This window comes from Nannospalax galili, unplaced genomic scaffold, assembly GCF_000622305.1.
Source record: "Nannospalax galili isolate Female #2095 unplaced genomic scaffold, S.galili_v1.0 scaffold463, whole genome shotgun sequence".
Lineage (NCBI taxonomy): Eukaryota > Metazoa > Chordata > Mammalia > Rodentia > Spalacidae > Nannospalax > Nannospalax galili.
In genome coordinates, this window is record NW_008349529.1 from 25,865 (window position 1) to 40,958 (window position 15,094).

The following is a 15,094-nucleotide window of genomic DNA, read 5'->3' on the forward strand; positions in this document are numbered from 1 at the left end:
AAGTCTCACATAGCTGTTGTGGGCTATATAGGTGCATGAGAGGCTAGTTAATGACTTCAACTTCTCTGAACTCCAAGATCTTACTAATTTCTCCAAATGTAATAAAAATAGGCAGAGATCATCTCTGGAGTATAGACCGCTTCTACCTGAATCCTATCATGAAAAATCCTTCTGTGTTTAAAAGCGTATTTTTTATTTTTCCTGTCAGTTTTACTGCATGAAGAACAAAAAGCTGGTATAACCAGTGTCACAACGGGGTTCAACTCCTACATATCTCTGATACCCATCCTCTCCTCTTTGACTCTATAAATGTTGTGTTGACTGAGGATATCACCTCTTTTGGAAAGCTGTAACAGCCTTCAGGTACACAGCCTCAATCTATTCTCCCTCTATCTTCCACAAAAAATCCAAATACTCTATTCTGATGATACAGCTTTAAAAGTCTTTAAGGACTCCTTATGGCCCACATCATGAGGCCTCATCGTTTCATTCCTGTTGGCCTCACTAGCTACATCTCTATCCTGGGCCTCCCTGCCTTTCCTTTTGTGCTCCACCAACCCCATCTCCAGGCTATGCTGTGCAGGGCACTGTGTCTTCTTATTCCTTTGCTGGGCCCTCTGCTCAGAATACTCTTCTTCCTGCTCATTCAGTTCTATCCATTCATAATCTCGCCTTAGTGCCCATCTCTGAATTATCTGCAATACCAGACAAATCTCTACTCTGGGCCTGACCATAAAAGCTATACTGAGTTTCTTCAGGAAGATAACCTGTTTTATTGATACACTCAGGGGGCTGTAAACATATGAACAGGGAGCATTAGCTTTAGATATCTGGTTTTTCTTAACACCATGGCAATGTTTTGAGATAGTGATTTTCAAGGCAAATTGATTTTTATAAAGTTCAAGAAAGCACATAAAGGTAATTACCAATAATTAATATTAGTTACTTACCAAGTATATGGAAGTAGCCTAAATGATGGCTATGTGATCATAGCACTGAATTCCTACCAAATACATCCAATGACTACAACATTTTACAGGTGGGACACCTAAGCCTCAGAGAATTTAAATAACCCACCCCAAGTTCTGTAATCTGGTCCCTGAGATCCAAATATCCTCTCTATTCCCATTATTCTCAATTCACATTGGCATTGGGATCTTTCTCCCAGGTCTCCAACCATATTGCAGTTCTTTTCTTGATATTTCCATGTTCATGTCAAATACACATCTCAAATGTAGTATTTCAAACAACTTTCTAATCGCCCCCCTAATCAATCAGTTCTCCATGTTCTTTCCCACTCCCATCGATGGCAACTGCATCTTTCCAGATGTTCAGGCTCAAAACTTTGGATTATTCCTGACTCCATTTCTGCACAACCCACTCCACATTCATTAGGAATCCCAGTGGACTCCACCTTTAAAACAGAACCATAATCTGACTACTTTCCACCATTTCTATCACCACCTCTCATGGGCATCTCTGCAACAGCCTCCCAACATGTCTCCCAGCCTCTATTCCTGCCCCCTGCAGTTTTGCACAATTTGCAGTCAAGTTAGGTTTCCTGCCTCATTCAGAGCACAGAGTAAGGCCCTCCCAGTGACACAACCCTTATACTTCTGACCTGGCCTCTTAATTCTCTACTGCTAATTCTGCTCCAGTCATACTGTCCTTAACAGTGTCTCTAGAGCAACCAAAGATATTTTCTTGCTTTTTGTTTGTTGTACTGACTGTTCTTCCTGGAACTCTTCCTCTAGACATTCATAGAGCTTCCTCCATCACTGTCTTTAAGTTCTAGACCAATGTGATGTTTTCAAAGACTGTTCTTACTCTCCCTGTTTAAAACTAGTCTGATCCCAATCCAATCACCTCCAACCCCTTTTCTGACTTATTTTTCTCTTATCTTTCCTTACTCTTAGGCTATAATTTGTTTATTATGTTTTTTTCTAGTATCTGTCTTCCCTTCCCAGGATGTAATCTCTACTGATGTGCCCCATACTCTTAGAATGCAGCGGTGGTTGGAGCATACTAAATGCTCATTAACTCATTACTGAACAAATGAATTATTACCAACTGTTCATAATGAATCCAAGTTCTCACTGGTAGGAAAGAGCCAAGAGCTTTCCAGGGTTGTATCACTGCTCACAGTTTATCATAGATGTGATACTAGAATAGGACAGTTTATTCACAAGGCAACAATAACACACAGAATAAGTTATACCTCATGAGAATGAACACAAAGCTTTTGGAGGCAGAAAATCTGGGTTCAAATACTTTGAGTCTACTAATTTGAGAAATACTTAAGCCTCTGAAGAATGAAAAAGAATTTTCAGATAGATTAAAAAAATTTTCTGTCTTATGGGGACTATAGTGATGGCTCAGCTGTTAAGAGTACATACTGTTTATCCAGAGGATCTGAGTTCAGTTCCCAGTGACCCTATCAGGAGGCTCTCAATTGCCTGTAACTCTAGCTCCTGGAGGATCTGACACCTCTGGCTTCCTTGGGTACCTGCTGCACTCACATGTACATATCCATGCACAGACACACATACATACACATAGTTTAAAAAATAAAAATAAATTGAAAAAACATTCTATCTTGTAGTTTTGATTGGTTGATATATTATTTGTTAAAAACTTTTATAGTGTCAAGTAATGTTCTAGGCATTTTATAACTACTAACTCAGTTACTTTTCCTAACAAATCTATGAGAAGCAACTAATATTCCTGTTTGCAATTATGGAAACTTAGAAAACTTAAACAACTTTCTCAAAGACATAACAGCAAATAAAAAGTGAATCTGGGGTTTGAACCTGCACTTCACACATTAAAGGTCATCTGTGTTCACCATCTCTGTGGTAAGGATTACATAAACCAGTGTAAATCAAGTTCCTTAGAATGCCAAATTTCAAATTTTCCTGTTTGCACTTATCAGTACTATTATGGTTATTTGATAATAATGTTTTTTGTTTGAGTTGTATACTTACCCATCTAAAAGTCAATATAAAACATGTAAACACATCCTAAATCAAAGCACAAAATTTGGATAGTACTTAATGCACAGAAACAAAAAAACAAAAAAAGGTAATTGTTTATAAAAATACTTGAGTGGCAAAAATGTTCACAGATCATTTTAATGGAACATGGATTCTACATCATTTCATTGCTAACTGTGCTTTTAAAGTTCTTTTTGAAGAGACTATATGTCTCTCATTTTAAGTAGCTTAAATACCAAATAACTTCTCTATGTGCCAGACATGGTGGTGTTAAACCTTCAGTCCCAGTACTTGAGAGGCAGAGGCAAGTGGATGTCTCTGAGATCAAGGCCAACCTGGTCTCCCTAGAGAGTTCCAGGCCAGCTGGGGCTACAAGGAGAACTTGTCTCATAAAACCAAAATAGGCATGAGAAGAATAGGAGGTAGGAATTGGCTAGGCAGTTAGGGTAAAAAGACCACAAAGAAATGTAGCCAGTTTCTCGGCTAAAAGTAAAAATGTCCTTGGGCCTGTTAGCAACACACTCTGTTCCAAAGGCCAAAAATGTCAAAAGTATTTGGGAGCTTGTATCTAATCCTTAAAAGATTTTAGGGTTACTTCTTCAGAGGGGGGAATGTTGGAGGGGAGGGAGTGGGCATGTACAGTGATGGCTGAGGTGAAAAGGGGAAGAAGTCGGTTGCTCTAGGAAGCCATGTGGTACAGCTGCTCTTCTCCCTGGGCTGTGATTACTTACAGACTGGGGGAAGCTCATACTCCACCTCCAGAACCACTCTTTCTCCCACATTCTTTAGCAAGCTGATGATCTCATCATGGCGGAATTTGGCCAGGTTGATCCCATTCACGGCTTTGATGTAGTCCCCCACATCCAGCTGGTCACTTCTGTAAAACAGAAAAGGCCGGTATAATGGACACATCCTTTCCACAGGCTTTCCCCTCATAAACTGGCTTAGTGAGTGCACATAGTAAACACCCTGCTTCCTAGAACAGGATTGGCCCGGAAGAGCAGGAGTGCAGCCGGGGATGGATAAGAGTCAGCGGGTCTTGCCTGCTCACATTGCCTGTTACACTTGGGGACTTCTGCCCTTGGCATGCCACTATCTTGGATTGCTTCTCGTTAGAGAAGCCTCTAATTTTAAAAACAGCATCAGACAAAACAAAGAGAAACTTTCAAACGTCTTGGTTGCTTAGCTCCTACAGTGTTTGTTCTCTGGGGATGGATCCTGATCCTAGTCACTGCAAGTCTTTCCTTCTTCCCTCTCAATTTTGCTGCCTGCGTTTTGGATATTTCATAGCTTTCAATGTCTTCACTGGGAGTAGAGCCAGAGCTAGGGCTGAGGAAACAGTTACTGTTAACCTTTAGAAACACCATTATGAGCAGGACTGATAAAAAAGAATTATTAAGAAAGAAACTGCACCAGAAGCCCCACGTTCCAGCAGACTGCCGTTGCTCTTCACCACCAATAGAGAACTGCCGCTGCTTTGAGGCTTTTAGAGTGCTTCACTTCCAGACTAAGGGCAGGTAGTGAGACCAGTGATAGGAGTTGAAATGTATGTCACCAGACACAAGGGCAGACGGAGAACTTCCTCCACTACGTCTGTCCTTTAGGAAAGCATCTCTTAGTCTTGGGGAAAAGGAAGTCTTGTTAACAGAAAAGCAAAATTTTCCTTGGAAATGTGGAGTCACGCCTGCCTCCCTTTCCTCTTCACTAGTCATTTTTCTCCTGTTCCGTTTCTTCAGTCACATGGGTCATCTGCTTCACAGTGGAAGATCTGAATGTCACTTTTAAATGGAAGCCCATTTGCTGTCCAGAGGCACAGCCAGGCCTAGACCCAAGAGATCCTGTCAAAATTAAACCTGTGAGAGCTGGGCTGCTCCTGAGGGGACACGAAACTCCCCAGTGGCTTGGGCGCAGTCCAGAAGAGCCACTGGCAGATCTGGGGAGCTGCTCCTGAGGCATGCCCGCTGTGCCGCTGCTGGGAGGTGCTGCCTGGCAGATGGCAGCTGTCATTTGTTAATCAGTGACCTTTCTAATAAAGCTCTGATTGTTAAAATTAATTTTATCCTTGTCCCTTTTTTTCTGTTTCCCCATGAGGCAGTTACCTGGCAGCAATCCCTCCCTGTCGCAGGTTGGACACTCTTGGCTTGCCGTCTTTATCAATTCCTCCTGATACTGTCAGGCCGAGAGTGGTGCCTTCCTTCTTCATGAGTTCCACCACGGTGGAGCCCTTGAATTCCTCTGTAAAAGAAAAGCATTCACCCTATTTAATGTGAGCAGAATCACAGATGCTGTTTTGTGTGGTTAGTGACTCCATCCCCCAAATCCCCACATTTTCATTTATGAGAAAAGATCTATGCTTGCACTGTAAATTGCAGAATGTCTCGTGATGATGTGTGTACAGTGTTGAGAAAGGCATTCCAGGGGAGGTGACTAAACAGGGGGGTCCACTCCAGGTTGACAATAAATAGTCTGAATCCTCTTATGTACCAATGACAATATTCTCCTTTGGTTTCTGCCATTCCCTGGGGACTTTGTTTGCTAGTCGTAGAATTTGAGCTAGGACAACTGAATGGTTGGCAGGCAATACAGAACAGAATATTAAATAATCACACAAATGAGTCCATAGAGTGTGGTAGCCAACTCCAAGTTCGCTGTACATTTCATCTTAGGAAGCCAATCCACATAGGAGTGTTCTCCATAGGTTCAAGAAACATAGTGTCGACACTACTTTATTTGTCTTTGAAAATTAAAGTACAAGGCTCAGGTGACAACACCTATCATTTCCTGTAGGATATGTCACAGTACAGCAAGGCAGCACTGTTCCTCAGGATTTTGGGGCAACTTCCATAAATCTTTCATTGTCTAGGTAACAAAATTTTAAAATTTCATAGATCTTGCTGGTGTGGTAGCATATGCCTTTAGTCTTAGCACTTGGGAGGCAGAGGCAGGCAGATCTCTGTGAGTTCAAGGCCAGCTTGTTCTATGTGGTGAGTTCCTAGGGTGACAGGGAGACCCTGTCTCAAAAAGACCAAAATAAAAATTCATAGATCTTGTGGGAATCTATCTACACTCTAAGGAGGAGCTCAAATCTTTTGATTTTAACCAAAGCAGAAGATAAGAAAACTCTAAGAATATACTTCTTTTCAGAAATCAAAATGGGAAGAGTCAATATTTATCTTTGGGAGACTAATTAGGATAAATACTATGTTAGAATTTCTTGTGATGTTATTTCCTCCAATGGAGAAACCAGATAGTTTTCTAATTTTCTAATTTTTGCTGAATCAGGTTCTGAATTTCAGGAGTTATGAACTTCCAGAACACCAATGACATTCAACAACCTTGCTTATTCTAAGTCAGTTAAAAAAAATGATTATTTGCTGGGGCTGGAAAGATGGCCCAGTGGTTAAGAGCACTGGCTACGCTTCCAGAAGACGTGGGTTCAGTTCCCAGGACCCACATGGGGGCTAACAACCATCTGTTAACTCCAGTTCCCAGGGATCTGATCTCTCCTGGCTTCTGTGAGCATTGCACACACGTGATACACTTATATACATGTAGGGAAAACACTCATACACATAAAATAAGAATAAATAAGCAAATTTAAAAAGATTGTTCATATATTTTTTGCCCTTAATTACACATAACAGTTATTTATGACTAAAAAATCTCCATGAATGTTTATCTTACAGAGATATTCAACGTGTGGCTGATAGTCCACCAATCTGTGAAAAACTCAAATCATGTTAAGGAGAGAAATACTCTCTCATAGAATCTAGTGAGCAGAAAAGACTACCTGGAGAAAGGGGCAAGGGACACAAGGCCACTCACCTCCTCAGTGACAACAGGGAAAGCCATCCCTGGAAGGGCTTTCAAGGTTACCTGGCCCTATGATTTTACCACCCCAGCACATCACTGCAGGAAGCTAGCTTTTCTGTGGAAGTTTTATGAGGGCTGCATGGTACTGTTCTTTAAAATAGACACCAAGGAAGAAGGTCTGAGTATGCCTGCTGTTGACATTATCCATCACATTTCATCTGAGCTATCAAATAAGGACTGAAATTCAAGAGTCAAAATTCTGGCCAAGTACATGACAGTCCAAGATCTTTTACACTATTTGCCAAAGTGCATCATAGGAATGAAACTTTTATAATATAGATGGATTCTGGACAAATAACTTTTTTTGGTCTCACTATGTAGCTGTGGCTGACCTAGAACTTGCTAAGTAGACCACGTAAGCCTTGAACTCACAGAGATCTGCCTGCCTCTGTCTCCTGAGTGCTGAGATTAAAGGAGTGCACCACCATGCCTGGCTGCACAAATACTTTTACCTAATCTTGAAACATAAGGTAAAACAAGCTCACTGAGCCGAGTGCTCATCTTGTGACCTGGACATATGATCTTAATCCCTCAATATCTTCCACCCAAACTAATACATGAATGTGTGTATGTATACTTTCCATATCAAAGTGCTGCCAACAGTGCTTCTCTCATTGCAAACTGAAGGAAACTGTAGCTGTGTGTGTGGTATTCTAGGTCTAGAGATCAAAGGGCAAAATTCTTTCCAGACAAAATAAGGGTTCATCTTTTAATTTCTGCTTCATCCGGATATACTGTTTCAGAAAAAAATGAGTCCCTTGTTTTACAACAGTTCGGAGAGAATTCTGAAGGAACAGGTTCTCAGCAGTTCGAGTCAACGCTTGGCCTTCAAATGGATGCTAAGAGTCAGGCTGTTCTTTATTACAGCGTAACTGTAATGTGGCTTAAATGCTGCAGTCTATCAGTGTTTATGCTGTACCCATGTCCCTTTGAAACAAAAAACCCCAACAGTTTAGACAAGCCACAGACACTTGTAGAGAGCCCAATGATATTGGAAAACATCAGCTTAACAAATAACCCTTATAAATACTTGTTGGCAGAAAAAAAGATTTAAATTTTAAAAGTTAATAATGAACCATGATGCTTTAGTAGGTGGTAGCTATTTGCATCATAGAGGTGTAAGGTACCTAACAATTCTGCCCACCCTCAATTCTTTGTACATTCTTAAATTCACAGAATGGGCCTTACACATTTAAATATCTGATTACAGACTGTTAATTCAAGAGTTAGACACCTGAATTTCTTGCGTTCATGTTATCACTGCCATTGAAGAAGTTTCCAGTCATTCTTTCTCAGGCCTTCAAGAATGTGTTCAGTGCATAATACAGGGTTATTATTACATGGGCGTTCAGTCGTATGGGTGGAGGGTGGAGGAGCTACAGGTTTGTCTCTCTAGAAGGAACCCAGGTCCTGGGTCTTTCCCAGATTTCTGGATTACTTTAAAAAAAAATCTAGAAAAGTTGAATTCTTTTAAATTTAATTTTCCTTTAAAATATAAATCTGTTCAAGTGGTACTTTAAAAACTGGTAATAGCCAATTACCTTCCCATTTAAAATATTTCAAGTCTTTTCCTAAGAGTTAGTTTTAATCTCAAGAAAGAAAACATTTATGTCCCAGTTAATTGAGTAATTTCTGCAGTCATTAATTCAGTAAGTCATGAAAGAGCCAAACAACAAAACCCAAAGATGGAAAAACTTAAGGTCAAGGTCAAGATGCAGTTTACAGACTACTGACAGAGGCCAACCCATAGACGTTGCCCCAGTGTGCGCTGTGGGAAGGCACACAGCGGAGGTCATTCTGGAAACAAGGTAAACTGAAGGAGAGAGCTTCTAAATGCAACAACAGCTAATTCACAGTTTTGCCTCTGGCCAATCTGCTGGATTTACTGATTGGGATTAGCTGAGCAGCAGTATAGAGAAAAAAAAGAATATACATTAGGCAAAGCCAGGAATAAAGGTAGAATATTCTTGTAAGAAAATGCTGAATCACAAGAATGCTAACTGCCAATAAGTATCTGTAGTCTTAAAGGAATTGACTCATTCTGTTATGGGTGTTTGTTTCCAAAAGGGCTGGGAGAGACAAAGAGGTTTGAGAGAGGGAGGGGCCTGCTTCTGGAATTTGCTACCTGCTAACCTACAGGCTCTACCCAAACCATCAATCATTTCATGTCTTTTTTGGTGTTAAATGTCTACATAATGATGTAATGACAAAGGAATGAAGATGGATACCAGGAGTTACTTCACTTACATATCAAAGCTTACTCAACAAACACGGGCAGTAAAACTGGAACTTGGGCAAGTTAATATGTACCAACAACTTCTTGCTTTTGTGATTTAAATTGCAAATTTAAATCCCTCCCCAAAGAGGACCTCACAGCAAACATTATAGTGTCTTCATATTAGCAAGCAGCAGAGGGAACAGATGATGCCCAAATGGCAAGGAAGAGATGGTTCTGGATATGATGTTTTCCTAATCTCCATATTTAAAATGGCAGGCTTACACCTGTACTACTACTTACCCAATGTTATTCAGATTAATCTCACTGATAGTAGCTACCTGCTACTTTTCTTTGCATTTACAATTCAATCTTTTGAGTTATAAAAAGTTTTAAGAAAAATAATAACCATGATTGATGAAAGCAAAATAATGAAAAATTCTTACAATGAGAATTCAGTAACATAAATTTTTGCAAAATTAACATAACGTACATATAGCTTTAAGGGTGTGTGTGTGTGTGTGCTGGAGAGCTTTAGTTGTCAACTTGACACACCTGGGTAGAGGGAACCTCATTTGAGGAATTTCCTCCATTGGATTGGCCTGTGGCCATGTGTGTGGGATCATTTTCTTAACTGAATGATGTAGGAGGGCCTAGCCCATTGTGGTCCTAGGTTGTATAAGACAGCAGTCTGAGTACAGGCCAGAGAACAAGCCTGTAAGCCAAATAAACCCTTTCTTCCCCAAGTTGGTTTTGGTTAGTGTTTTCATCACAGCAATATGAAAGCCAACTAGAATACAAATTGGTACCAGAGAGTAGGCTATTGCTGTGACCACCCAGTTGTTTTTAGGAGGATTGTGGAAGGTTTTGGAACTTTGGACTGGAAAGGCCATTGAGTGTTTAGAGCTTAGTGAGATGTTCTGTAGTGAACTATATTAGCAACTTAATCTAAGTTACTCCATCTTGCTAAGAATTGTTATTTTAACAGTAACGTCTTTTCACTTATGGGAAATATCTAAAAAGATAAAACAGCCTTGAGTTCTAAGAAATAGCTCAACCACAAACCAATGGAACGTGCTAATCTCAGGCATTCTACATCTGGCTAACTGCTTGTTTTCGCTTCCATAACTCGCTTGCTATTTTAGGTCACCTTGACACAAAGTATAAGCCCACCCTTCTATTGTCTGACCACCCCGTCGGTAACTGTTGATTTCAGCTTTCTTACTATACTTGTTATGGCTAGGAAGTTGACTAATTTTAAAATTACAAAGTTGATTGCCAAGTTATATGACTGTATCAATTGCCTGTATAATGATTGGTTGTTGATTAATAGATTCAAAGTTCTGCTATGTTGTACAAACCTGATTGGTTCACAAGTGTCCTGTTTGAATAATATTTCTGTAATCCTATAAAAACTCTGACCCAACAATCATCAGGGTTTTTTCTACTCCCGAGACAGACAGCCTGTCCAGTCGAAAAATAAAATTTACCTTGCTACTTTTCTTAAAGTGGTGCTGGTGATTTTTTTTTTTTTTTACAAATCCCGACTTATAACATTTGGAGGTTCCACAGAGATCCAGAGGACTTATGGGCCCCGCAGTTTCGGGAAACTCCCTGAGAAGGGAGCTGCCCAGCAGTATTCTGGGGACTCCCTGGGAGGGGACCCACATCAGCCTCAGCTGCCAGGCAGTATCGGCAAACTCCCTGAGAGGGGACTTGCATCAGTCCCCGATGCTCCTGCTTCCCTAGTCAGCCTTCCAGTTTCTCCCACCACACCACCAGCAAGGTAAGAGAGCATTTGAAAAATCACTTTCATTTTGGTTTCTCTTTTGATTTTGGCTAGCCGGTGACTTTCACCATCTGGTTCTGGGATCTGATCAGGCTTACTAGGTGGGAAGCTGGATGCAGCAAACCTCCCCCTAGTTGGGTTCTGGAGGAGATGTCCTGGACCTGCCTGGCCATGAGCCCAAAAGCTTGTCTTTTGGGACCTGGACTTGACAGCAGTCTGGTTGATGTCATTTGACTGTGCTTGTCTTATTCTGTGTTTTGGTCTTGTATCTATGTTCGTCATGGGTCGGGGTGTGCCTCAGGGTGCTACCCCATTAGAGTGTATGTTGAACAACTTATCTGATTTCAGGTCATGTTTTGGATGCACCTAGTTTTAATGCAATTATGCCATGTTATATCTCCTGTGCTGAGATCTCAAGTAATTCTGTCATGCATGTCTATGATTATTGTCTTCATATGTTTCCATCAAAAACCCTAAGTATCTTTAAATTAGCTGGCTGAACTGGTTGTTTAAGGACTTTATTTATTGCATACCTTTTGATTTGGGTTTGCTTTCATAATATTTGTTTTAAAATATCTCTTTGATTTGCTCGCTTTGGAAGTATTTTGGGTTTGACATTCTTGGTCTGGTTTATATTGCTTTCAGACCTCTAAAGGCTTGAAAATGATTTGAGAAAATTAAACTCCTGTTGGTTATAGATTTGATCTAATTTGTTAACTCATCTTCATTGCTGGAAATAAACTCTGGGACTGGTCTTCCTGTCTCATCCTTCTCGCCTTGTCCTTTTCCCTCTGTTTCCCACAGCACTGCTCTGTATGCAGGCAGATGCGGTCTGTTTGGGGACGGACGCTTTTCATCCTTGGAAACTCTGCTGGCTCAGATATGACTGTGCTTTTCTCCCTTGGAACAAGAAAAATCAGTCTTGGTTTTAAAACTGGTTTGTCATGACATTATGTCTAACCATAGTATTTATTATGAGACTATTATAAATGTATAAATGTTTAATACTAAGAGAACTATTATTAAATAATTTACTAGATATCAAATTCTAAGTAAAACATCTCTAAACCTTTAAGGGAGACTTGGTTGTTTAAAACCTGCTTCAAGGCTTACAGGGCATCTCAAAGTTTATACAGTATAATAATATATTTAGAATAATTATTCATATATATGAGGTAAAATATTAATTACTTGGTAAATTTCTTTATAAGTGTTATTAAAAGAATTTATTAAAGTCTAAACAGGGTTATAACACAGTTTTCCTTAAATGACTATGCTGGGGGTTGTGTACCAATTGCTTCTCTTTACCTTGTGTTTATATGCCTTACAGAAGGTCATCACAATTGGACTTGTTGACTATCATATTCTTTAATTAAAGGAGATATAGGCAGGGTCATTGGACCCTTACCTGAGTATCCAGCCGCTCTTCCAAGCCAACTGTATGTAATTTGGCTCTAATCATATATGGTCTCCTGGGTTTGGAAAGTCTAGGAAAGGCTAAGAAAGGCTTTCCAATGTAAATACTCTCAGGTCACCCATACACCTCAGGAACTCCTCAGTCATCTCTGTAAGTAAGCTCAGTAAATTCATTGGTTCCCCAGGAAAGCTTTAGTCAAGCATTGGGTTGACACTGGAACCTTAGAAGGGGATGGACATTGCTTGAAATTGGACGGGAATTCTCACAACAGATGGAAAGTTTATTTGTTGATGATATTATGTCTCATGGTTATTAAGAAAGAAAGTACAAAATTAAAACATATTAGAAGGATATGGGAATGGAGATATTTTACTAAGAAGGACTTATGAATGAAGATTATGATGGCTGGATATATCCAGAATTAACAAAAGGAAAAAAAGTGAGAAAGCCTAAGCAAGTAATAAAGGTCTGTGTAGGTTTAAAGATGTTATTAAGGAGGATTTATGCATAGGATAAATAAAAAAGCCTAAGCAAGTGATAAAGGTCTGTATAGGTTTTTTATACAGACAATCTTGAGGTCATAACTCAGTCAACTAGTTTAAGGATGTCTAGTAAAGGTTTATTTAAGAATACTGCCTAAGCTTTATCTGCATAACAATGACTACTGAAAGATGTCTTTTATGTTTCTCTATATTATGCAAATGTTACTTTTGGCACTTTCTTTTATCCATAACAAGAATGATTTGACTCAAGAAATACTAGGTCTACCTCTTTGAACCAGATGTATGCAATCTAGAAGAAAACAGTTTCTGTGAAGCTTGGCCTGAATTCTGATTGCTTTATTTCCTGTTGGTAGGTATGTGATATAATGCCTCCTTTCCATCTGAAAACTGTAAATCAGGATATAGAAAACTAAAAGAACACTGCTTCTGTTTGTAATAGAGCAGCCTTCATTTGAGACAGACTTAAGAAATTCTTGTTTTAAGGTCCTTTTCCTGGGCTGTGCCTAGTCAACCTGTGATGGTAAATCTCTTCCAGTCAATGTTTATTGAGAATGTTTGGGTTTTTTTTCAGTTTTTATCTATATATTACACAGTAATTAAAGGTACCAGGCTGGTGCAACTGACCTTCTTGGATGGCTAATAACCATACTTAGAGGCCCATACTAATCTGGACAAAGGGACTTAAGGGACAGTTTTCTTCCTTGCCCTGGAAGTTCAACAGTGTCCTAGGGAACTAATGGGAATCTCTTGATGTCCCGTAACTGTGATGAGTCACCTGTCCTCTTGTTCCGGGAGGTCATGGAGACCCCACCAGAGGGACCCAAACCAGTGTCCAGTCTGCAAAGAGGAGGGTCAGCACAGAGGAAACATTTCCTCCATGCTTCCAAGCAGAGCTCGGATTGAGCAGGACCTCTTGACTTATCTTCATGTAGATGGAACTGGTAAAAGAAAGCCTAAGGAGCCAGGGGCTCTCCCTGAAGCCCATGTAACCCCTGAGGACCAGATCCTCAACCGACCTTACAGTAAAAGTAAAATGGTTTATTTGGGTCAACTGTATGGGCTTAAACACCCAAAAGGAAAGCATAACCAAAAATTAAAATAATAAGTATATTTCTTTAAAAGTCCAAAGGATTGTATTTCCCAGACATTAGACTTAAGTCCAGGTAAAATGTTATTTAGACAATTATTTCTCAGTAATGATTTTGTTCTTAACAGGAAAAGACTGCTCAGTATAAGACTTCAAATCTTGGTCTCCAATACTCTATGGTGCCCACCTACAGCTGCTATTGTTCTAAAATGATGATTAAGTTTATTTTACTTCCTATCTACTGATTCTAGCCACTCCAACAGCTATCAGAGTACCTGAAAACAAATCCTAAGTTCATCGTTCTTGAGTCTAGTCTTGGTGGCCCAAAGAAAAATGAAAAAGAACCCAATAAATGGATGCTTTTGAAAGCCCTCATCAGAAAATTCCAATGGACTTTAAGCATTTAAAGTTTGCCCTGTTCTGATTTTTTCAGGTTCCCCATCTAGAACTTGTAATGCTAATTATTTTTGGCTTTACTTCTCCTTCATCCTTTACTTCTCCTTCATGTCTCAACTTGAGTGTCTTTTAAATAGGTCCACTAAAGGGGCACCCCAATTGCCACACTCTACATCCCTGTTCAGCATGGAAGAAGCCAGAGTGGTCTGCCCATGGGCAAATTGGGTTACCTCTTCAAAAATAATAAGAATAAAAGAAAAAAAATCCTTGCTCTCCTAGAAGCTACAAAATGAGATTATGCCTCAATTTGGCATCCCTATTGGTCTGGGGTCTGACAATGGCCCAGCTTTCATAGCCTGAGTATCTAAAAACTTAGCTTCTGTCCTCCAGATTGGAAATTACACTGTGTATCTCACCCCAGAGTTCAGAACAGGGGGAAAGGATGAATGGAACTATTAAGGAGACTCTGACTAAGTTAATAATAGAGACTGATGGTAACTGGTAAGTAAGGAAGAGTGTAAGTCCTCTTCCTTTTGCCGTTTACATGGCTTATACTGAGTTCAATGTTGTATAACTGTATTATTTCAACAGTGAACCTAGAAGTTTTATAGCCACTTTTGAAAGAGATATGTCTTTGCTCTGGAGTATGTTAAAGCTGTAATGAAATCCTTCTTCTAAAAAAAAAAAAGCCAGATGTACTCCTATGTGAAAGGAATTACTCCCTTTGAGATCTTGTTTGGGCAACCTCCACCCCTTTCTCCTGCTTAGGGGAGGAACACCTGGCAGAAATATCTAATTACAGCCTTTTACAGTCATTGCAG

The 15,094-nt window shown here is 39.8% G+C and overlaps 1 protein-coding gene across 1 annotated transcript in view; it reads right to left on the minus strand.

Annotated features, from left to right (window-relative positions):
- Positions 1-15,094, minus strand: part of Grip1 (glutamate receptor interacting protein 1) — a gene marked incomplete at its 3' end in the record, with an annotated part of 149,139 nt that overhangs the window by 8,781 nt on the left and 125,264 nt on the right. The window contains 2 exon segments of the mRNA XM_017801623.2: positions 3,725-3,870; positions 5,093-5,228. Coding sequence (XP_017657112.1) covers positions 3,725-3,870; positions 5,093-5,228 — 282 coding nt within the window.